General features: G+C 41.9%; 1 protein-coding gene across 4 annotated transcripts in view; it reads left to right on the forward strand.

Moving 5' to 3' along the window:
* The window catches only part of NCKAP1 (NCK associated protein 1), a 221324-nt gene that overhangs the window by 58411 nt on the left and 137830 nt on the right, over nt 1–25083 (forward strand). For 2 of the 4 annotated variants that reach the window (XM_073633731.1, XM_073633733.1), the window contains exons 2-3: nt 8312–8329; nt 11946–12056. In XM_073633731.1, the coding sequence (XP_073489832.1) occupies nt 8312–8329; nt 11946–12056 (129 nt within the window). The remainder of the gene's footprint in view (nt 1–8311; nt 8330–11945; nt 12057–25083) is intronic. The other 2 variants (XM_073633732.1, XM_073633734.1) reach the window with 1 other exon arrangement.

Here is a 25083-nt window from a genome sequence, read left to right on the forward strand (position 1 = left end):
ATTCCTTATACATGTGTATGGAGTTGAAGATGGCACATGAGTAAATAAAAATTGAGCTGACATTCTTTCTTTAACTTTTTTTATGTGACTTCCATTAAAATGTTGAGTTAAAAAAAAAGTCCTCCTTTTTTTTAAAGAATTCTAAAATTTTAACTGCGCAAAAAACCGTCAACTAGTTTTTCATTGCAGTCTGTGATTCTGGTAGGAAACTTTGTCTATTTGATTGCAAACTGAGTTTGCTTTTCCCCTAAATTCCTATGAAGAATCCACTTAAGTAAGCCCTGTACACTCGGGCCGAAAATCAACTGAAACCAGCCGATGCAGAAGAAATCAGGTGATGATTGCCCCGGGGGGGCAGGGCATTCCTGCCACCCTGTCAGAACACTATAGCGGGGGGGGGGGTCGCTGTACTAACATTGAATAGTTAGTACAGAGACCTCCCTGTCAGTTGTTCAATTTATTTTGGTTCAGTCGCTGGGCTGAATGAAAAGAAAAGTTACTGTGTGTGCCAGGCTTAAAGGGTAAGTTAACCTTTTCAAAAAAATAAATGCACATCTTTTTGCAGATAAAAAAAGTGCATTTGTTTTTTTTGTTTTTTTATTTACTGGGAGCCTTGCCCAGCATTGCTATGCAAGGCACTTACAGACTGTGTGTTAACTTTGTGCTCGTACCTCATACGAACATTCAGTTACACACGGACAGATACAGGCAGTCCCCGAGTTACGAACACTCGAGTTACGAACGATTCCTACTTACCAACGGCCTGAAATGCCACTTGTGCTCCACGCTGGTCCTGGATACCTTTCGAGCACCTCCAGACACATCCCATACTGCCGTATTACGCCACAGATAACATAACAAGTGCCCGGAACATCCCACATCCATGCACAGGTGGACGTTACACTTAGGAATGCAGTGTTCCGACCGGAAGTTACACTTACAAATGCAGTGTTGCGACTTACAAACAAACCTACAGTCCCTATTGTGTTCGTAACTCGGGGACTTCCTGTACTTTCAATGAACTACCACAGTGCAGTGGTAGTTCATTGAGAACTACAACTTGACAACCGCAAAAGCTGTCGCTAGTTGTAGTTTTCCATTCACAGAATACTGTGAATGAGTGACAGTCGGATGGGTGGAGCTCCGCACTGCTGCGTCTTTTTAAAATTGTTGCAGCAAACACTGGGAGAAGATCCTGCTGCTGATGCAGAGGCAGGATGCGTGGCACCATTTGCAATCCAGTGATTCTGATTGTGTTTTTATCTATTTCAGACATAATACACAATATTTTGTATAGCTACTTTTTTGTTATCAAGTGGTAAGTATTCAAATTTGGGCTCCAAAAACGTGGTTTGTGGAACATTGTACCCCAGTTTTCTGTGGTCATTCATATAAAAGGCTCTGGAACAAAGCTGTGAAAGCCATGTTCTGGGTGCCATGAAGGGCACTACGAGGGAGGATGGTTTGGGGTCATGGGGTCTCACCTCTGGATCGTCCAATTACTGTTCAGAACATTTTATCCTACCCATAATAAAGTTGTCACCTGCTATACACTAACCTAGATATATAATGGCTGTAAATTAGGAAAGGAATGGAGGGATGGTAGCAACATATATACTCCGATCATCATACTCCCTACATATAACTAATTACCCTCCACTATTGGAACCACTGAAATATTACCCACTGTTATTGTTCTTAAAGCGGAGGCCCACACAAATTAATAAATTCATCTTAATGCCTTCTTTGCTCTGACCAGATGTTTAAATGAAAGGGAAAAAAAATTTTTTTTTGTTTGTTTACCTTGCTAGCAGTCTTTTATAGGGGTACATCCAGTCTCTGACCCCTATGGGAGTAGGCGTGTATCTTGTTCTTCCCTGGGGGCGCACTGTCTCCTGGGAGCTAAGCGTCAGCTTTCACAGGAGTCAGTGCCGATCCATGCCGTGAAATCTCGTGAGCTCTTAAAATGGTATTGTTTTTGTTGCCATCACAACGGGGGGGACGAATTCGGACGACGCCACCCGTTGTGATGGCAACCTGGAAGTTTACGGCGCTCCGTGCTGTTAACACTGAGCATGCGCGGGAACGAGCGGTGAATGCTGGTAGCTCAGCATTCACTGCATCCAGGAAATTAATGCTTGTGGGCTTCACATGCCCACAAGCAGGATGGCACCGGGCATCCTCAATTTTTATAACATCTCTTTCAATGCGAATCCGGACATCGGGGGAGATATTACACCTAAACAGTGAGTGTTACATTGTCAATATGAAAGTGTCTAAATGGCTGAAAAAAAAAAAAAAATGAATGGTCGGTGGACCTCCGCTTTAATATTATACTTGTCACCTATAACTTTTCTTTTTTTCCTGATAAGATCTGGTTGTGTTTCTATGAATGTAGCACACCTATTTGATGTTCTTGATGCTTCCCTTTTACTCAATAAAAAGTTTGGAACAAAAAAAAAAAAAAAAAAGTTGTCACTTGAATTGTTCTTTACATTTATTGCTTTATTACTAGTTATGCTTTCACTGAATATATTTTGGTAAAACATGATATCAAAACACTTTTATGTTGTGGGTGTTTAAGTGAACATCCCTTTTTTAAGTGTGTGATTTTATAACTTTTTTACTTTTCCTTGCTGACATCTCTATTTCTTTTTATAAACCTTTCTCTCACATAAAGATGTTGTATCAATGCTAATGTATACGTAGCAGAATGAATTGTTAATGCATGTTTATGTTAAAGGCTGAAATGACTGTATTGCTTGTTTTTTGATTATGGAAACCTATGTGCCAGAAGGTTTTTCTGTTTAATATTGATGTATTGAGCATACCAGTCTTAATGGCACTCTAATGAAATGTCTTCTGCTTTTGGAAAAATATTTGGGAAAATAACTCATTTACCTGGGGTGTCAATCTTTGAAATGGAGCCATTAAAATTCACATTTCATTTTAACCAGACAGACAGACATAAATCGGTAGCACCACATATTTTTTTTTTTTTTGCCCTGAATTTAAAACTAAGAACTGCTGCCTCATGTGACCTAATTCTTAGCCTAGATTGGGTGATCTGTCAGGAGCTCGTAGGTTCTTGTGACGGACCATCCGGCACCCAGCCTAGGTGCCTCCATCAAGTTGCAGCTTCCTTCACTCTGGAACCAGGTATTCTAGCTGGTTATTGCATCCAAGAACACTAGCTTAGGTGCAAACTGGTACTAACTTTTTTGTAAATTCACACAGAATACAGTATATACTAGGGGTGCACCGAATGGGTTTTTTGGTGCCGAAACCGATACCAAAAATGAAAAATATACTAGGCCGATGGCGAAAATGACTGACTTTTTAAAAAATATTTTTATACAGGAGATGGTCAGAGACTGCAGACATGATACAGGAGATGGTTAGAGACTGCAGACATGGTACAGGAGATCAGTGCAGCCTCACCAGGTTCCTTTAAATGCAGCCTACCTGTGCCCAGCAGCCTACCAGTGCCCATCATTTGCAGCCTGCCTTAGTATGTCAGACAGGATCAGGACAGGGCAGTGTTAGCAAGGCAAAGCCAAGAACAGTGCTTCATCTATGGAGGAATGCTGTCAGCACACCGCATTAAGGAGCAGCTTGTCGGTTTGATCAGCGGGAGGAGCATTATCAGTGTGCATAACCGCGGGGGTTTAGAGTGCAGGACTTGTTTGACATGCTGTTAGAACAGTGAGCTCACTTGCTTCACTAATTCTTCTCCCGCTGATCATACCCACATGCTGCTCCTTAATGCGGTGTGCTGACGGCTTTCCTCCATAGATAGAGCACTGCTTTGCTTTCAGCCGCCTCGTCAGGGAGGAGAGGACTGGACTGGGGCTGGACGGGGATGGGGGCGCTCCAGAACGACACCCCGTACTGGGCGGCACCAGGGGTGGGGCCCTGCCCCATTTTTGGCACCGTTATCGGCGTGTTTTCCCTTTCTGCAAAATGCCGGAAAGGCCATTTTCGGCCGATATGTTTCGGCGGCCAAAATTTCGGGGCATCCCTAGTATATACCAAGTAATAGTTTGATCACATTATCCTAAACAATGCAAACTATAAACAGTAATACTGTCAGTACATCTAAGGAACAGCTAACAGTGATCTAATTAACAGTTAACATAAACTGTAAGCTAATTAAACAGTAAGCTAATTAACTAGTCACCTAGAGAAGCCTAGGTGTCAGTGTCCATCCAGACAGTTCGGCACCTGTATTTGCGAAGACCCAGGGCTATCCAAATCTCATTTAACGGCTTTCTTTTCACATACATCTTCTCACTGAGTTTCAAGTTGGTAGAGACTGGAGGTCGACTGATATGGGTTTTTCTCTGGCCGATGCCGATATTTAGGAATCGCGGTGGCCAATGGCCGATATGTGATGCCGATTTTTTGGGGGCCGATATATTAGGCCGATTTTTTTTTTTTTTCCTTTATCTCATAAAATCTAACAGTTAGACCCCTTTCACACTGGGGAGTTTTTCTGGCGCTTGTTCTTTTGTTGCAAAACCCTGAGAATTTTGTCTTGCTCATATTTTCTTTTTCGTGATTATAGTAAAAGCAAAAGTCAAACTATTGGTATATGAACTTTTGTATAGAGGTATAACTAAAGGCGAAACTTTTTTTTTGTTTTGTTTTGTTTTGTTTTGTTTTGTTTTTTAAGGATAGAGTGGAGAGGGATTAGAACCCCCTGTCAGTGTTAATTGCCTTTTGGTTTTAATTTAAGGATCCTGGTATGTATCCAATTATGGGATGAATGACCATCCTTTCTAATTGTTTTGCTCTTTGAACATTAGTAGATATATTCTAGATTGTAATAACCCTGTACTGTACCTGCAATGTTGTGACTGTTGTTCAGTTCAGAATCCACTTTCTGAGGCTCACAATACAGCTCTAAAGTACTGTATAGCTTTAAAGTGGTTGTAAACTCTGTTACACCACTTGTACCTACAGGTAAGCCTATAATAAGGCTTGCCTGTAGGTACTGTAAATATCTCCTAAACCTGCACAGTTTAGGAGAATAGTCACTATATACGCTGCTGCCGACGTCATCGGTGCATGCGCACTGAAGAAATGGCCCGCTGGTGCTGTTTTTTCAGGGCCTGTGCCATGACCGGTGGCTCCCACGCGCATGTGCGGTAGTGACGTCTTTGCAGTTCCAGCCAATCACAGGGCCGGAGCCCGCAAACCTGGAAGTAACTCCTGTGAAAGATGTTGGCCGCGGAAGCGGAATGCGGGCGGCACTGCAGGGCATTGTTCTAAGGTATTTCATAATGAGCTAGAATGCGATGCATACAAGCTCATTATACCTTTTTGTCTTGTAGGTTTTTTGGTTTTTTTTGTTTGTTTTTTTTCAGATGTTTACAACTTCCTTAACAGGAATATACGTTTTTTTGTTTTTGTTTTTTAAATATAAAATAGGTGGAAAAAAGCTTCAGTTAAAATAAGTTAACTATTACTAGTTTTTAATAAGTTGTATTCTTTTTCTTGCCAAGGAATGTCCAAAGGCTCTGTTTTTGTAACTCTATTACCTCCTTGGGAAAAACAATCAATAGAATTTTATTTTTTAATTTAATTATGCTTCAGTTTACAATGATAGAAGTTTTAATTAAACCAGCTTGATGCAGATATCAATGTATACTTTTAAACATTTTTTTAGCATTAATATGTAATTTATATGTGGACATGGAGGCTGCCATATTTGTTCACATACTTTTGTTCTGCTTCCTGCTGTGCGGTGCTGCATAGATCCTTGACACTAATGGTTTACAGCACAAGCCTGTAAGTTGACTGACTAAAAGCAGATGATGGGGGGGAAGGTGTTCTGTAGTTCAGCAAGGGAGAATTAGAACAGGAAACATAACACTGCTTGGGGAAGGCAGCATTGTCGGGCAACTACATGAATTTAGGAGCGCTCTGGGTTTCTGGCAGCATTCTTAAAAAAACAAATCATGGGAAAATATGCATATATTACAGAGATGGACTGAACTTCTTTTTATTTTGCCCAGCATGCAAGAGGGTTGAGTCAAATGCACAGCAGAATCGATTCACCACTTTTTTTTTTTTTTTTTTTCTTTTTTCTGCCGTCACTTTTCTGTTTATCTGTTTCTAGCTTTCTTTAGTGGCTAATGTAAAAATCACTTTATTTACAAAAGTATGAACAAATAAGAATTAAAACATTAAAAGTGTAAACAATTCAGCAAAAGGTGCAGCAAAATGTTTATAAATGTATAGAAATTATAATTGGGAGTGTTTAAAAATGTTGTTTATATTGCTTGATGTTTATGTACATGAGGACAGCCATGTTCTCTTATTGTGTATGCAGTCTCTGCTTATCTCACAGTTGGTCTAATTATTTGATCTTGCAAGCAGGATGCACCGATACTAATTTTGTTACAACATGTACGAGTACTTTTTTTTTTTTTTTTCTCTTCTTCAATACCGATTACCGATACCTGCCGCTGTCAGCAATGGTACTAAGCATTGAAAAGTTGAAATACATTTATTTTTTCAATTTTGTGCTTTTTTTCAACGCGAATCGAGTAAATATATATTAAAGGTATAAAAAAAATTTAACGAACAAAGCAAACTATTTATTTATTTTTTTCTTAATTATTAATAGTTTATAAAATAGAAGTGAACAGATAAAAAAAAGCAGCAGTAAAATAATTAAATGGAGGAGAATAAGAAGTTAATTATGGCTGATTAGAGTAAATTAGACAGAGGAACATTTAATAAAAATAAAATTTTTTTTGACTTGACAGGTTGCTTTAGACTCCTCTCACACTGGGCGGTTTTCAGGCGCTTTAGCGCTAGAAATAGCCTCTGCTAAGTGCCTGAACACCACCTGCCATTCATTCCAGTGTGCCTTTTTACACTGGGGTGGTGCGCTTACGGGACGGGAAAAAAGTCCTGCAAGCAGCATCTTTGGGGCAGGTTGGGAGCGCTGTAAACATTGAATGAAGGGCAGCGCTGTATACATGGAATGAGTGGGCAGCGCTTTCAAAGCGCCTGAAAAGCAATTTGAAAGTGCTACAAAATGGCAGTTTTTAAACACTTTCTTGGGATTAATAGTGCCCCGCTAGCGGCCGAAAAGTGACACAAAAGCGCCGCTTAAACAGCAGTAAAGCCCCGCTAAAACAAGTGGCCCCAGTGTGAAAAGGTTCTTAAACTGACTGCATCTGCAGAGAGAAGTTTTATCCCTTTTGATCTGTGAATGAATAAACAGAAGTAATCAAAGTAAAACAATGTTTCTTAAAGCAGAGTTCCACCCAAAAACTTCCGCTGTCCTGGATTCCTCCCCCCTCCAGTGTCACATTTGGCACCTTTCGGGGGGGGGGGGGGGGGCAGATACGTGTCTAATACAGGTATTTGCTCCCACTTCCGGCGAAAAATCGCTGCAGTATCCACGGCCATCTACACCATGTCCGACCGCTCCTCCGTTCCCCCCCGATATCTTCTGGGAGACACACAGGTCCCAGAAGACAGCAGGGACCACTCAGAACGCGCACCGCGACTCGCAAGGCTTCACTTCCTGATTCCCTTACTAGCAATGCTGGCGCCTGCACTCGGAGCCAAGGGGACGGTTTGACTTTGGGTGAGGACATCGCGTGCGCCCTGGACAGGTAGATGTCCTTTCTAAAGTCGGCAGCTGCAGTATTTGTAGCTGCTGACTTTTATTTATTTATTTTTTTTTTGGCGCAAGTCCACTTTAATATCTTTGTTTTTTAAAGGCTGAGCATTGTTGATGGACCTTGGCCAGCTGCTTTTTTTTTTTTGTTTTTTTTTTTTTTTGTTTACAGTCATCAATTGTTAAGTTCGTGGCGGCCCCGCTCCTTAACTACTGGTTGGTGGTTTTTATTTTGTTTACATTTCAGCTGTCAGTGGGGGAATCCCGCTGAAAGAACTGAGCATGAAGTATCTGTTTCAGGTATCGCAGCGTTTGCATGAGTACCGATTTTAAATGCTTAGTATCAGTACCGATATTGGTGCAACCCTACTTGCAAGTATAAAATAACACTAGTTCTCTCTTTTTTTTTTTTTTTTTTTTGCATTCACTCCGAATAAAGCAATGTATAATGCCGATATGACCTGTTGATATGAAGTGTGACTTTTAATGATAGCTCCAGTTGAACACATAATTACCTTCTATACGTTTTTCCTTGCATGCACTGACTTTTTACTAAAGATTAGAGCGCCTTTAAGAACAAATGTCTTCTTGTGCAAAGTGTTGTGTTTTTAGTAAGCTGCATAATGTCTCTATGTAATTCTCTTTCTCTCTATTCAAATGCTTTCCCAGCAAGGACAAGTTTGGAAGGTTTGCATTGCTTTTCACCTTCCCTTTGCCCACTTTAAATCTCTGGATTCATAAACCATGACTTCTCTCTGTAATCTACAGCACACCCATATAACCCACTGATCAGAATCGAATAGTAATAACCGGCCTCCCTAATGACTGTGTATGTTGCCCCCAAGCATGCAGGCTCCTTTGTGCATGTATGACTGCTTTAGTGTATGTTGTTTTTTCTCTTTTGGATTTTATTTTACTTTACAATATTGTGTTTTGGTCTTTTGCTTTTCTAGCCATTTTAAAATTGTTATTGGACTTTTTACATTTTGCTGTAGAACATGGCAGTTAAAAGCCATGCGTGTGGCTTTATTATGTCCTGTGCTGACAATGCTTTATGCAGGTATAGAAAGCTGCTTTAAATGTCTCTCCATCGCACTTCTTCTTGTCCACACATTTTGTCATTCTCCCCATTTGATAATAAAGTTTATTTGAAGTCTCTTTATGCTGCTTATTGGTGTTTAAAAATGAGTGCATATGATCTGTTTATGTATTGTGCTTGGTTAGTGGGATATTTCAGCTTAGAATTATTAAAGGGGTTGTTCACTTTTTCAACAAACAATTTAATGCTAACTCCACCCCCTTGTTCAGCTAGGCCACTTCTGTTTTATATCCCTTTTGCTCAAGGCTAGCTTGGTTCACTGTTGCATCAGTATTGCACCCTCCCCCCACCCCCCACCCTTCAGCTCAGTGAAATTTGATAGGTCCTCACTAAGGTTTAGGAAAGAAAAAAAATCAGGTCTGTCATTTTTGTAGTACAACAATTGCTCAGAACAGATCAGGTTCTTTGTTTCATTTAGCAGTTAGGCGCCAGCTAAGTGTAGCAGTTAAAAAAAACACTTTGGGGTTCCTCCACTGAAACTGGAGAGTACAAAATCTGGTGCAACTGTTCATGTTAGCCAATCTGCTTCACCTTTACAGGAAAATCTGTAAGGCTAACTTTCACAGGACCCCATCCTCATACCCCCCCCCCCAGTCCCGCTGACTTGGAGCACGGCGATATCCTGCTATGAGCCCTGGTATAGCCGCATCACTGGTCCGGGGCTTAGAAATCCTCTCTGCGTGTTCTCCTTCTCCCCCCGCTGACAGGATGGGCTACGTGGGTTCTAATTGGTCGGCGCCGCCCATGTAACGGTGCGGACTAATTTGAATGCTCCTAAATGTACCTCCTGATAAGGGACATTTTGGAGATTATACGCAGCTATACCAGGGCTCATAGCAGGATATCGCTTTGCTCCAGATTAGTGCGACTGGTGGGGGTGGGTGAGGAGGAGGGTAACACTGTAAGTTCATTTTACAGATTTTTCTGTAAAGGTGAACTTCCCCTTTTTAAAGGGGTTGTTAACCTTCATGTTTTTTCAACTTAATGCATCCTATGCATTAAGGTGAAAAAACACCTGTCAGTGACCGGCCCCCCAGCCCCCTGTTTTACTTATCTGAACCCTCGAACTTCACCCATGGGGACGCGCTGTCTCTCTGTCTGGGGTTCTCGGCTCTTGACTGGATAGATTGATAGCGCAGCCATTGGTTCCCGCTGCTGTCAATCAAAGCCAATGATGCGAGCGCCGGGCGGCCTCTATGGATGCCGAATGCTGGACTGGGGAGTGCGCCCGCAAGGTAACCCCACTGGAGAAGTGCTTCTCCGAGGGGGTTATCGGATGTGGGGAAGAGCCACGAGAGCCGCCGAGGGACCCCAGAAGACGGTGTTTGGGGCCACTCTGTGCAAAATGAGCTGCACGGTGGAGGTAAGCATCTCTGCACTGAAACCAATCAGCTTCCAGGTTGTATTGTCTTAAACTGTTCTTTAAAGCAGCGCTCCACCCGAAAGGGAAAGTTCCTCTTGTTTGCATCCTCCCCTGCCGCATTTGGCACTTTTTGGGGGGGAGGGGGGAGCGGGTACCTGGTTTTGACAGGCCCCTGCTCCTACTTCCTGCTCAAATCACCATGGCAATCTACGACGATGTCCGACCCCTCCTACTTCCCACCCGCAGTCTTCTCGGACACACACAGGTCCCAGAAGACTGGGGCCATTCAGAAAGCACAGCGCAACTCGTGCATGTGTAGTAAGAAATTCGCCATGAAGCCGGGAGGCTTCACTGCCAATTTCCCTTTCCTAAGATGCCCGCCGCCTGCACCCGAAGCCGATTGAAGAGTTGGGTGCCATCATCCCTGGACAGGTAAGTGTCCTTATATTAAAGGCAGCAGCTACAGTATTTGTAGATGTTGACTTTTAATTTATTTTTGGGGAAGACTGGAGCTACTCCTTAACAAAACACAGTGAAATTAGAATCTGGTGCAGCTGTGCATGGTAGCCAATCAGCTTCTGAGTGCATCAGTTTTGTATGTATACATACATACACACATTTATATACAGTATACACACACTAAATGGTGTAAAGGGACATCAAATCAGCAAAGTGTTCCTTCACGTAAAGGAGTGTGCTAGTATATTGTTATGGTAACTGATGCAATCCTGTCTTCTCTAAAAGGCAACTCGGGACAATTTTTGGTGTGCAGCAAGCTTACTGGATGGTAGAGAGTGTAGGCAATGCCCATTTTTATAATTTGAGTATAGTCAAGTGCAGTTTTGGACAGTATTGGGGGGCCTTTCAACTAAAAATGAGACCACCACTAAACATTTTGGAGTTCTACTCTTGCCAGTGTCTAAATTTTATATATAATTTTTACCTTTTAATTAAAGGCTTGCAGTTACCTGTTTGCCAATACAGCAGATCTTGGAGGTTAATTTTTGAAGAGCCGAGTATATCTGGCATAGATAGGCTGGTGGGAAGACCAGCAGAATTAAAGCTGGAGGAGAAAATGAGCTTCGTACCAGATGACAAGTTTTACTCCATTGTTAGCGCTCCTTCTCTCGCTGCCAGCACTTCAGAACCCCGGTGCTAGCTGCTTCTTTACTATGATATTACCTGACCTCCTAGCACAGAAGTGGCTGGTATATAGATAAAAATATTTAGTACAGTTGTAATGGAGTTCCCTACATGAGTTTTTGGGCCTAAAGGTGGACAAAAAGCATTTGAAACACTGCTTAATATCAACTAGGGAGTTGTCATTCTGAAAATGCGTGGACATATCCCCACTTCATTTGTTCTTCTTTTCTGTTTTTATTCGTACTGTAGATAAAAACCAAGTGTTTTTTATTACAGTCCTTAGAACACCATAACTTTTTTTTTTTTTTTTTTTTTCTTTTTTAGATGTTTTAAATCTGGGCATCAATACCAAAGCTAAATATTTTCTTTCTTTCCGAATGCTCATTTACCATTTTTATTTTTTTCTGTGGACAGCTCTACCTCAACTTTGTTGTATGAATATTTTATTTTATCTAGGTTTTAACACTGCACTTTCCACACTGATTCAAACATCTCCATCCCTTTTTATTATTATTTTTTTTATTCTATGCAGGAGAACTTCTATCTTCCTTCTGCTTCATTCTTGGTTCCAGCTCTGAAAACCCCTGCACTGCCTGTTTTTTATTTTCTCATTTCACTTTGGAACAACAATCTTTTCAGTCTGCTGGTGACTATGTTTTTGGAAAAACTTTCAAATTTCTCCCATTCATTTTTGATAGGCATGTGGGGATCCTAAAGCCAAACCTTCTTACCTGATCGATAAAAACTTGGAATCTGCTGTCAAGTTTATTGTCCGGAAATTTCCAGCAGTTGAAACCCGCAACAACAATGTAAGTACAATTTTTTTATCATTTGGAAGAGAGAAATATTGTATGCTTATACTCTGCGTACTGAGAGATGACCAGCCCCTATCAGTTTATGGCTTTTGATTTCCATTTTATGGTAGTTTATATGATGAAGACTGTGATATATAACTGATAGTTTCTTTCAGATTTGAAAATATATCTATTCATTATAGGCTAGTTTACTATGCCCAACATACAGGAGCATAATCCACAATTGTTGCCTATAGGTTTTAGCTTTTATACCTCACTTATTCATGTGTTGGATCTCCTGGGTTTTAGCAGCAGGACCATGGTCCCATAGAACATGCTATAAGTTGCCTCAATATATTTATCTTTCAATGGGAGAGCTTTAACCAACAAACACAGGGTGCTGTTGAAGCCCCTGAAATTGCTTTAATAGATCAATAAGAAAAAAGGGAGGATGGGATTATTATGGTGCCATCAATGAAATAGAACAATTTTGTTTGTAAAAATATCTTTTTTATTTCAATTGTATCAAAATAGCTAAAAATGTATATTAGACATACATATGTAGAAAATTTCAAAAACACAAAAACACAAGTACAAATCAAGATAATGACCGTCACCAATGGTGTTGAAAGGTGATCGTTGGTCACTTGTTCCCAACTAGTTTCGCCAAAACATTGGCTTCATCAGGGGAATATGTAGATAAACACATAGAGTAAAAACACTGAAACAAAAGAAAAGAGTATATCATTAAATCCACATAATCTTACATCGTTAAGGCGAACTGTCACATCGCAAAGCGGTCAAAAATACTGTTCAACCATGTCCCCGGCCTCCCAGTCCCCACACACAGAACATACCATGCGGAAATTCCAGGACACAAGGGGGACGCCACCAGAGCACTGAGAATGGTAGTCACACTCAGCCCAGTATTTGGCTACAGGGGAATTAAAAGGCGCCTAAAAAATGAAAATTAGCTCTCTGGGAGTAAAGGTGTGCTGTGGCACCCTATGGTGGCTGCTGTGCAATGCTGGTGTTAGTCTGCGTCAACCATTTAAAGGAGAAGTACAGCCAAAGCTTGTTTGGCTGTGCTTCTGTGGATCACAGTTCATCTGCACTCCTTTTTCAACGAACAGTGGGCTGAAGCCTGCTGTTGGCTGACTTTTACAGAGCCGGTCCAGGCAGGGGCAAGATCGTGACAATAAAGTTGGTATCTGCCCACAACCTTGGACTGGCACCTGGCTCAGCCTCTGAGCACGCCACTGAGAGCCTGAGCCAGCCGCTCCCACCCCCTCCACAGCCCAGTGCTCCAGTGAGCGGGGGAAAGAGCAGAGAGCCGGTGACTGACAATCACCGGCTCTCTGCTCACGGAGCTCGAGAACCAAGCCATCAGCGGTCTTTGATTGCTAAATCTTCAGTCTTCGAGTCGGCGGGAGACAGATGCAGCATCAGACTACATCCACCTAGGTAAGGCTGATTTTGAAATAAAACAAAACTTCTCTTTTTAAGGATCAATTTAACCCTTTGCATGTTGCTGCTACTGAAGGACAGAGACATTATTAACGGCAAGACATGCATTACTTTTTATTTTTTTCTGTGGCAGCGGGTTTTCCATTCAATTTGTGTCCAAAATGAACAACCTTCTCAGTTTTTGGTTGAGGGTTGCCACCATACCTATTTTGTAGTCATAATTTACAAAACACCTCTAGTGGGATTTTAAAGGCAACCAAATAGTTACAAGAAAATCCAAAAGTATTAAAAGCCACAAGTTTTATTAAAAATGTTAAAATCCAACATATAATAGGAACTTGTTCCAAACAACCGTATCACCATATATATATACAATATTTAAAAGTACAAAACCGCCAGTATTCACGGTGTGGTACACCCAGTCTGGTGCTTGCTGTTCCAGTCCCCTTTTTTTCTTGTTCACAGCCAGTCCTATTTACTAGTAAAATCCAACAGGTTTTGAATATATACATATACAAAATTCTTCATCAGGGAAAATCAAACCACAAAAAGAATCATAATCATCTGCCCATCACAGGCGTCCCAAAAAGCCACCAGGGGAGTTTTCAAGGCCCACTGCAGGGTCTCCTAGAGTGCAACCGGAACATAAGGGGACACAAAAGTATTGCTGCTGAGGTTCATTCTACCCTATGGTCCTCTCCATAAATGCATTCCAAGCTGGCGACATATCTCCATAATGTTGTTCCCAATAGTGGCCATGGTACAATTTTCCCTCCTATTATACAGTGGGGACGGAAAGTATTCAGACCCCCTTAAATTTTTCACTCTTTGTTATATTGCAGCCATTTGCTAAAATCATTTAAGTTCATTTTTTTTCCTCATTAATGTAGACACAGCACCCCATATTGACAGAAAAACACAGAATTGTTGACATTTTTGCAGATTTATTAAAAAAGAAAAACTGAAATATCACATGGTCCTAAGTATTCAGACCCTTTGCTGTGACACTCATATTTAACTCAGGTGCTGTCCATTTCTTCTGATCATCCTTGAGATGGTTCTACACCTTCATTTGAGTCCAGCTGTGTTTGATTTTACTGATTAGACTTGATTAGGAAAGCCACACACCTGTCTATATAAGACCTTACAGCTCACAGTGCATGTCAGAGCAAATGAGAATCATGAGGTCAAAGGAACTGACTGAAGAGCTCAGAGACAGAATTGTGGCAAGGCACAGATCTGGCCAAGGTTACAAAAAAAATTCTGCTGCACTTAAAGTGGAGGGTCACCCTAAAATAGAAAATAGCATGAAAAAAAAAACATTTGAAAAAAAAAATGGTTTAAACTTACCTGAACCCTTGTGGCTAGGCAGTCTTCCTAATCTGGCTCTTCCTATTCCGCGGCGTGTTCTGCTCCTAGCTGAGCGGCCCCGTTGCCTTCTGTGAACTGTGTGTGTTCCCAGAAAACCACGGGGCCATTCACAGATCGCTGCGCCGCAGGATACTGGCAGTGAAGCTGCAAGGCTCCATTGTCTGTTTCCCTTACTTAGGATGGCGATGCCGGGACCCGAGAGCCAAGGGACTGGTCGGCCTCGGGCGGCCGACATCGCGGGCACCCAGGACAGGTAAGTCTACTTATTTAAAGTCAGCAGCTACAGTGTTTGTAGCTGCTGACTTTTAAAAAAAAAAAAGTATAGTGGCCGGAATCCCACTTTAAGGTTCCTAAGAGCACAGTGGCCTCCATAATCCTTAAATGGAAGACGTTTGGGACGACCAGAACCCATCCTAGAGCTGGCCGTCTGGCCAAACTGAGCTATCGGGGGAGAAGAGTCTTGGTGAGAGAGGTAAAGAAGAACCCAAAAATCACTGTGGCTGAGCTCCAGAGATGCAGTCAGGAGATGGGAGAAGGTTGTAGAAAGTCAACCATCACTGCAGCCCTCCACCAGGGCTTTATGGCAGAGTGGCCGACTGAAGCCTCTCCTTCGTGCAAGACACATGAAGGCCCGCATGGAGTTTGCTAAAAAACACCCAAAGGACTCCAAGATGGTGAGAAATAAGATTCTTTGGTCTGATGAGACCAAGATAGAACTTTTTGGCCTTAATTCTAAGCGGTATGTGTGGAGAAAACCAGGCACTGCTCATCACCTGTCCAATACAGTCCCAACAGTGAAGCATGGTGGTGGCAGCATCATGCTGTGGGGGTGTTTTTCAGCTGCAGGGACAGGACGACTGGTTGCAATCGAGGGAAAGATGAATGTTGCCAAGTACAGGGATATCCTGGACGAAAACCTTCTCCAGAGTGCTCAGGACCTCAGACTGGGCCGAAGGTTTACCTTCCAACAGAACAATGACCCTAAGCACAAAGCTAAAATAACAAAGGAATGGCTTCACAACAACTCCGTGACTGTTCTTGAATGGCCCAGCCAAAGCCCTGACTTAAACCCAATTGAGCATCTCTGGAGAGACCTAAAAATGGCTGTCCACCAACGTTTACCATCCAACCTGACAGAACTGGAGAGGATCTGCAAGGAGGAATGGCAGAGGACCCCCAAATCCAGGTGTGAAAAACTTGTTGCATCTTTCCCAAAAAAGACGTAAAGATGTATTAGATCAAAAGGGTGCTTCTACTAAATACTGAGCAAAGGGTCTGAATACTTAGGACCATGTGATATTTCAGTTTTTCTTTTTTAATAAATCTGCAAAAATGTCAACAATTCTGTGTTTTTCTGTCAATGTGGGGTGCTGTGTGTACATTAATGAGGAAAAAAATGAACTTAAATGATTTTAGCAAATGGCTGCAATATAACAAAGAGTGAAAAATTTAAGAGGGGCTGAATACTTTCCGTCCCCACTGTATGTTGGATTGTAACATTTGTAATAAAACTTGTGTCTTTTAACATTTTTCGATATTCTTGTAACTATTTTTGGTTGCCTTTTAAAATCCACTAGATGTATTTTGTAAATTATGACTATAGAACGTGTGTTTACTGGACTAAAGTTCTTGATTAAAACGTCTGTCCACCTAAAATGATTTGGTTTGCGGTTGGTATCGAACTTTGGAGATTCACTGGATTCTTGTATGGGGAATTCCAGTGAGGAGATGCTTGTCATTGTTCCTGCCCACAATGACATTTTCTGTGTTCCTGTCCTCATTGGGACTATCTCACCTTGCCTGTTGCATTCTCCATTATTTAAATAAAACTTCAGCTAGGGAAGTTTCTTCTAACTACAACAAGTATGTTGCCTTGGGAACTAGAGATCCTCCGGTGTTCTGAATAGATACCAGACACTGTTCAATGTATGAATCTTTCATAGATAGTCCTGCTGAATTACAATAATCTGTACTTGTTTTGTCTGGAGTTATTACTTTGCACTCTCTTGTTTTATTTAAAGCGTTACTCCACTTTTTTTTTTTTTTTTTTAGAAAAAACATTCTCCTCTGGGTGATCAATGTACATTGCAAGGATTTTAACAAACTGTGTTGCAGATTCTTACCCTTTGTTGTTCTAAAGGAATAGCTGTTTGTTTGAGTGCATGTTCAGAGTAAATTTGTATGGGAGTGATTTTATAATTACCAATCAGCTGCTGCACCTGCAGGGCTCTAAGTTAAGTTGCCATGTCTTTGTCCTTTCAGACATGATTACCCTTTAAGAAGGAACAATTTAGTTTTGTTGCAGGGGATGCTCAAAGTTGAGTTTATATCTTAGTTTAGACTTCTGGGAGAATCAGTGGGCCAATCACACAAGCAGGACACCTCCAGCTACCTATATGACTTGTGTCGCAATTTGTATACGCTATATTATTTATTTTTTTATTTGCTAATTTTTTTCCCCACAAAGTGGATTTACCCTTTAAAGCTGAACTCTGGGAAAATAAAGTCCTCCCTTTTTTAGTGGAGCTGCTCCCCGCTGCAAAAGTTAACTGCTTGTGTGCTTTTGTCCACGCCTGCAGGCTCCTCTGCACTGCTACACTGGACCCTGAAGCCTCTTCTCCCCTGCACTATGGTAATAGTAATTTGATGCTATCAATACTGATGCAGTGTCCATAACCTGCATTGGACATGAAGTTTAGGGACAGTACACTGCCAGAGTGAGAATAGAGTATGTAAAATGACTTTTACCATGCCCTAGGCCTAGACAGAAACAAGCAGTTAACCCTTGCGTTTTGGCATACTGCAAAGGAGGACTCTTCGGTTTCCCAGAGTTGGGTTTTACCGTAGATCTAAAATGGCATATAATGTATTTTGAGCAAACATAATCTTTTAAAATTGTCAGCTTTCATTAAAATAATACTGAGTAATCCCAGAAAGCTCACCCTGAGTAATCAAGCAGCAGCCGTTGAAGTTCATATAATTAAACAGAAAGTAGCTGAAAGCGGCTGTCGGAGATCAGCAGTGCTAAGATGCAGAAAACTGGTGAAAACAATTAGGAAAGACGATGCACAGTGCACGGCATACTAAATGTCCTTTGGTTAAGTTTTAGAGCCATGCAGTATGTTGATGCTTTTTAAATAAAGGATGGCAATACTGTAAAGCGAAGCTCCACCCAAAAGGGGAAGCTCCGCTTGTGGCTTCACTGCTGGTTTCCCTTACCCAAGATGGCGGCGCCAGCATGCGAGAGCTGATTCAAGAATCGGCTTGGGTGAGGACACCGTGGGATCCTTGGACAGGTAAGTGCCATAACAGTAAAAGTCAGCAGCTACAGTATTTTTAGCTGCTGACTTCTTTTTTTTTTTTTGGTGGGGCTGGAGCACCGTTTAAGGGCCAGTTCACATCATAGAAACGCAGTCCAAATGCGTTCCAGGTGCTTTTCTGAATGCGCATTTTTGATGCGTTCCAGTGTGTTTTTGGTGCGTCTTTGATTCAGTCCAGTGCTCCCCCCCCCCTCTTCTTTCTTAACCTTAAACAAGGACAAGTGTGTTGCGGTGCATTTAGGTGCGTTCCAGTGCGTTTTTGATGCGTTTTACAGCGTTCCATTGCAGAAAATATGCAGCATGCTCTACTTTTTTTTTTTTTTTTTTTTTTTTTTTTTTTTTTCTGGAACGCACTGGAACTGCAAGCACTGGTGTGAACTATGCCATTGAAAACCATATACCCTACTTTCCATGCGTTTTTGATGCAGAAAAAAAATGTTCTGAACTGCATGTGGTGTGAAATGGCCCTAAGGCCTCTTGCACACAGTACTGATGTTTTGAGCTTCTGCTTTTTTTGGACATAATTTCAGGCGTTTGTTTTGCATGGAATCATGCACGTATTTTTTTTACGTATTGCACATTTACGCACACAATATCTTCCTAGGGAAAGTGTATTCATATTTATGCATGTGTTTGCGTGCACCAGCGCAAAGTACTGATAGGGAACACCGATTTAATTTTTTTTTTTTTTTTTTACTTGTTTATTTGCCTGTGTTTTTAGATCAGTAAAACAATGAAAAATGCTATACTGAGCTTTTTGGAGCTGCAGCGTGCAAGAGGTGTGACCCATTCTGTTATGTTTCCACTGTGTGTGTCATCTGTGACAAGCATGCGAGGTGAAGGGAATGGAGGACTGCTGGTTTAAACCATCCAGAGGCAATTGATGTGAAGTACAGTCTTTGGGAACATGCCATCAAGTAAAGGAATCATTCCTTAGATAACCTGACATGATCACACAAGCCCTATGTAGAGGAGGAGGGGTGACCACCACCAGCGTTGATCAATGTCCTGCTACGTGTTCCGGGAAGTTGACATGGATCAAGAACTCCATAAGAAGAGGATTCCTCATCAGTAGGTTTTCTCTTCTGAAGCCAAAGCAGTTTCTCTTTTGCAAGGTTTTCTAGAGTGAATACATTGCATGATGGGTATGCTGCATAGTGCAGTAGTACGCCTTTATTTCCAGCAATACCATAAAGGTGATTCACTGCCTGGGGATTAAGGGAAGTGAACTCGTCTGGTTTAACGTGTTTTGCCCTTTGAGTATGCATCTGCAGTTGAGTGTGCTGTAAATAAAAGTGAGCGGCTATTGACATTCATTGCAGTGCTGCAAGAGTTTATGAAACAGCTGTTCACATTATGGATCAGGCTGGGTGTGTTCTATGAAGTTCACTCTCACAGCTGATAAGCTGAGCAAATATTTGGGATGTGCATTGCATCTGACTGAACAGGGCCCAGAGCTTTGCTCATTGCATTCCTGCAGATGTGAAGACACACAGCTGACCTTTTGTGTTCTCTATCAGAGGCATTTTTAATGGGTTTTGCATATTCTGCATTAATCCTGCCCTTTCATGAATGGAGTCATTTTAGGAGTGCGCAGGTGCTGTGCTAAAAAAAAAATCAGTTTTATCCCTCAGCAGATTGTGTTTCATATGCCGCAGAAGAACCGCTTGTATACTGTATATGGGAGATAGTAGGATGCGTAATTTGACCTGAAGAACTGTACTTTTGTAATATAATTATAAACATTTTAAAGTACCTCAATACTGGGCGAAGTCTGACACTTCTCATATACATGTAAAAATCTGCTTTTTTTTTTTTTTTTTAAGCTAGAAAGCTACTTGGAACCCCCACACATATGCCGCCGGTCGTTAATGGTGGCGGCGGGAGGGGGGTGGGACCCTCTTCCACCACTTGTAAAAGTATTCCAGTGGCTGCCCAGCCACTCAAGAATTCTTTTACGTGAAAGAGAATCGCCGGCTGTAAAAAAATGACACCAGATCATGGTTGTAGCCTCAAACCATGATCCCAGTACAACCGCCTCCCTACCAGGACATGGATGAATACAGTGGCCAGTAGGGAGGTGGTTAATGTCTTTGACAGCCAAAGTCACTAAAGTGACCCATGCTAGACTAAGTTTAGGGCCCCCTCTTGCAGCTACTGGAGAAGTAGAAGTAATAGTCACTCTATTGATTGACTGCTAGATTATATGCAAGCCATGTCCATATCCAAGTGGCAAGGGTCCCTCCCAGAAGCCATCTGATCCACATCTAGTAGAAATCGCCCCACAAGCTCCAGGTGCTAGTGGAATAAATAGTAAGTACACAATACAAATTTGGGAGAAGTTTATTCTGACTTGTCTGTCAAAGTGCAGATCTTGGGGCTGTCGTCATGATCCTTGCTTCACTACCTGTTCTGTCACTAACCTGAAACAAGCATGCAGATTGTGACTACAGACTTTTCAGGTTGCATGATTACTCTAGGTCAGTGGCTCACTTGAAAATGAAGCAAGAACAGCCAGAGATTTTTAACAGGCCCAGTCAGAAAAGAAAGACGCCAACTTTTCTCAAATCGCCTTTCAGGACAACCTTGAATAGAGTGCAGCTCCGCCCATTTTCCAGGAAACACATGCCGTCTTTAAATCTCTCCTCTTCCACCATGGCCTCAGTTATTGTGTTTCCTCCGCCATGGTGGAAGTGCATGCTGGAACCAGGGAGCTGCGCTCTCTCCAAGGTGGAGGGAGAAGGCTTACCTTAAAGTTTCTGCCTGGAGTGCAGTGTTATGTACCAAGGACTAGATGACACTAAACATAGGGTTTCCAGTCCATTGAATCCTCTCAGACGCAGTGAAGAAGGAATGGAAGAACCCTGAGAGAGGCCCCTTCTTTTCCAAGACCCTTAGGAGAAGGTTTCCTTTTTAAGATAAGGAGTCAGAGGTATGGAATAAGAAACCCCTGTGTAGATGCTGCATTCTCACAGGTTTCCCGTTGCGCAGACCTAGCATTTGAGGACACAGGGTGCTGAAGGATGCGATGGATAAAAGAGCGGACTCCCTCTTGGAAAAAAAAAAAACGTGGAGTTCCACATCGGCCAGCCTCAAACCCGCTGTGGCTTCCACGGTTGTAGAAAGGAACCTAGAATGCTGGGTAGAGAAGCTGAAGAGCCACGTAGAGGCGGTTATGTTACAGGAAAGAACTTCTGGAGTCCTTTCCATTGATACTGAAGGCAGTAAAATACATGGCTGATGCATCAGCCGAATCAGTAAAGATGTCAGCAAGGTCGTCAGCGCTGGTGAACTCAGCCAGACGTGCTGTCTGGTGACACAGCTTCCAAAATAAAATTATGTGGCCTACCTTTTTCAGGTGATCTTCTTTTTGGCCTAGACCTTGAAACGGTCTTGGACAGGACAGCTGACAAGAAAAAGGGTTTCCCTTCCAAAAAGAAACAACCGATCAAGAAGAATTTTCATGTTGTTCAGCAACCCCACAAAAATAGGGATCAAGACCAGAAGAACCGCTGGGTCTCCCAAAGGGGTAAGGGAATAGGAGGAGTTCTCTTCAGATTCCCCCCCCCAGACCAGCCCCCTAAGAACAAGAAAAAAAAGACAATCTTGTCCCCCTGTGGGGGGTAGATTGTCTGCCTTTCACCTACAGTGGGACAAAACAACTACAAGCCTGTATGTGAAAAATGTAATCTCCCAGAGATCCAGTCTGGAGCTTTCAGAGACCCCCTGAGCAGATTTTATATCACAGCTTTTTCCAAAGGACCAAGAAAAAGCTTCCGCAATGATGAACCTGCTGCAGGATCTGATTTCAACAGGAAGTGATTATCTGGGTCCCAAAACATCAGGAAGGCCGCGGTTTCTATTCCCACATCATCTTGGTGAAAAAACCTTCGGGAAAGTATCGGTTGATTCTGAACTTAAAAATCCTGAACAGATCAATCCGTTACAAACTCTTGGACATGATCTATTCAATAACGAAATTACTGACTCCAGACTGTTTCATGGCATCCCTAGATCTAAGGGATGCCTATTTACACCTGATAGCTCAGGCTTCCCAACGCTTTCTCCGTCTGGCCCTTAAACTGGGGCCTTCAGTTTGGCATCTCCAATTCAGAGCTCTGCCGCGGACTTTCATCCTCCCCCAAGATCTTTACAAAGATAATGGCGAAAGCCCTGGAACCTCCTGAAGCTAAGAGGGACTTTGGTCATCCCGTATCTGGATGACCTGTTTTTTTTTTTTTTGCAGACTCCAAAGAACAGGTCTTGACAAATCTTCAGGTGTCTCAGGCTCATCTCAAGAACTTAGGGTGGCTCCTGAATCTAGAAAAATCGAATCTAGAACCAACGCAGGAGATTAAGTTCCTGGGCTATACGATAAACTCGGAGCTTCAAAAAGTTTTTCTGCCACAAGAGAAGATGGAGAAGATCCGATCTGTGGTGAGACAGATTCAAACCAATCTCAGTTTCAGTTCGATCAGCCATGGCAGTTAGAATTTCTCAGGGCGGCGATACCAGCCATACAGTGGGCCTGACTACATTCCAGACCTCCCCAGATGAATATCTTACTAAAATGGTCGCACCAGGAGTCGTTAGAAAAACAGATCAGGCTCACCTCAAATGTAAAGGGGGGTAACCTCAAATAGATCTATTCGCACCTACAGAAGTTTTTCTCACTCCACCGAGAAGACTGATCTGTAGGCATAGATGCTTTCGCCCATCCGTGGCATTGCCATCAGTGCTATGCTTTTCCCCCCTTCCCCCTGATACCACTGGTCCTAAGAAAATTTAGGAGAGGAAAATACCAAACTGATCCTGGTCACTCCCTTCTGGCCAAAAAGACCCTGGTTCGTGACATTACTAAACCTGGCTGCAAAACCTCCATGAAAGCTGCTGCCCAGAAAGGACCTGCTAATGAAGTGGTCCATGAACCGGTTACATCTAGCTGCTTGGTTTCTGAAGAAGGCCTCCTAAAAACCAAGGGACTATCTGATAAATTAGTGAAGACCCTGCTCTCTCCAGTAGGAAGGAGGTAACTCGGACCATATACCTGAAAGTTTGGAAAAAAGTTCAATTCCTGGTGCACTTCTAAAGGCCTCCAGGTCAAAAATTTAGTGTCTTAGAATTTCTCCATGACGGAATGGAGAAGGGGCTGGCAGCCAGCACCCTAAAACCCAGGAGGCGGCTGGGTTTTCAGGGTGCTGGAGCCACCCTAAGTAAAAAAAAAAAAAAAAATCTTTATCTGATTTGTTACCAAGTCTTATAAGCTGACTTTAATTGCTGTTCTGTTTAAAAAAAAAAAAAAAAAAAGAAACTGGTTATGCTTTGCCCTTTCTTTTCCTGCAACAAAGAATGTGATAGGAGGTTCCAGGGGAAGAATAAAGACATGCTTGATATATTTCAATGTATGTAGACTATGGGGCCGAAGGTTATTTTTCTAGATCATGAAAGATGTGTCTGTATAAAATCTATGCAACCCCAATTCCAAAAAAGCTGGGGCGCTGTGTGCAATCTACATGAAATCAGAATGTAATGATTTGCAGATCTCCTCAGCCTCATATTTTGTTCACAATAGAAAATGAAAAACATTTCAAATGTTTCGAACTGAGAAAATGTATCATTTAAAAAAAAAAAAAAAAAAAATGGATAGCGGCAACATGTGTCAAAGTTGGGACAGAGCAACAAAAAGCTGTCAAAGTAAGTGGTACTAACGAGGAAGAACATTTTGCAACTAGATTCATTGGCAACAGGTCAGTAACATGATTGGGGGTAAAAAGAGCATCTTAGAGAGAGTCAGTGTCTCAGAAGTAAAGATGGGCATAGGTTCACCAGTCTGTGTAAAACTGTCTACAAATTGTCAAACCATTTCAGAATAATGTTCAACGTAAAATTGCAAGACTTTAAATATATCATCCTCTACAGTACATAAAATCATAGGATTCTGGGAATCTTTGTGCACAAGAACAAAAGGCAATATTGGATGCCAGTGATCTGCGGGGCCTGAGACTGCACTGCATTAAAAACTGATATTCTGTGATGGAGATCACTGCATGGGGTCAGGAATACTTCCAAAATTCACTGTCTGTGAACACAGTTTGCCATGCCATCCAAAAATTCAAGGTAAAATTCTTATGCAAAGAAGCCATATCTGAATATGATCCAGAAACGCTGTGGCATTTGCTAGGCCAAAGCTAATTTAAAAGGTCTGTTGCAAAGTGGGAAAACTGTTCTGTTGAGAGATGAATTGAAATTATTTTTGGCAACCATGGGAGCCGCATCCTCTGGACTGAAGAGACACCCTGCCAGCTTGTTGTCAGCACTCTGTTCATAAGCCTGCATCTCTGGTGTGGGGGTGCGGTAGTGCATATGGAATGGGCTGCTTGAAAATCTGGAAAGACACTATGAATGCTAAACAATGTATCCAAATTTTAGAACAGCATATGCTCCGATCTACTGTGTGTGTGTGTGTTTGTTGTGTGTGTTTTTTTTGTTTTTTTTCCCAAGGAAAGCTTTGCGTATGTCAGCAGGACAATACTAAACCGCATACTTGCATCTATGGCATCAACATGGCTTCATAGTAGAGTCCAGGTGCTTAACTGGCCTGCTTGCAGTCCAGACCTTTCACCAATTGAAAATATTTGATGCATCTTGAAACTAAAAATACGACAAAGAAAGGTTCAGGACTGTTGAGCAGTTAGAATCCTATATCAAGCAGGGCCCTGTCCCAACTTTTTTGAGACATGTTACTGCCCTCAATTTCCAAAATTACCTTATTGTTTTTGTAAAATGATACATTTTCTCAGGTTTCTATTGTGACTAAAATATGGGTTTGAGATTTGCAAATCATTGTATTTGGTCTCTAGATTTGCAGTGTCCCAACTTTTTTG

The sequence above is a fragment of the Aquarana catesbeiana genome, linkage group LG06 (genome assembly GCF_042186555.1).
Source record: "Aquarana catesbeiana isolate 2022-GZ linkage group LG06, ASM4218655v1, whole genome shotgun sequence".
In the NCBI taxonomy this organism is placed as follows: Eukaryota; Metazoa; Chordata; class Amphibia; order Anura; family Ranidae; genus Aquarana; species Aquarana catesbeiana.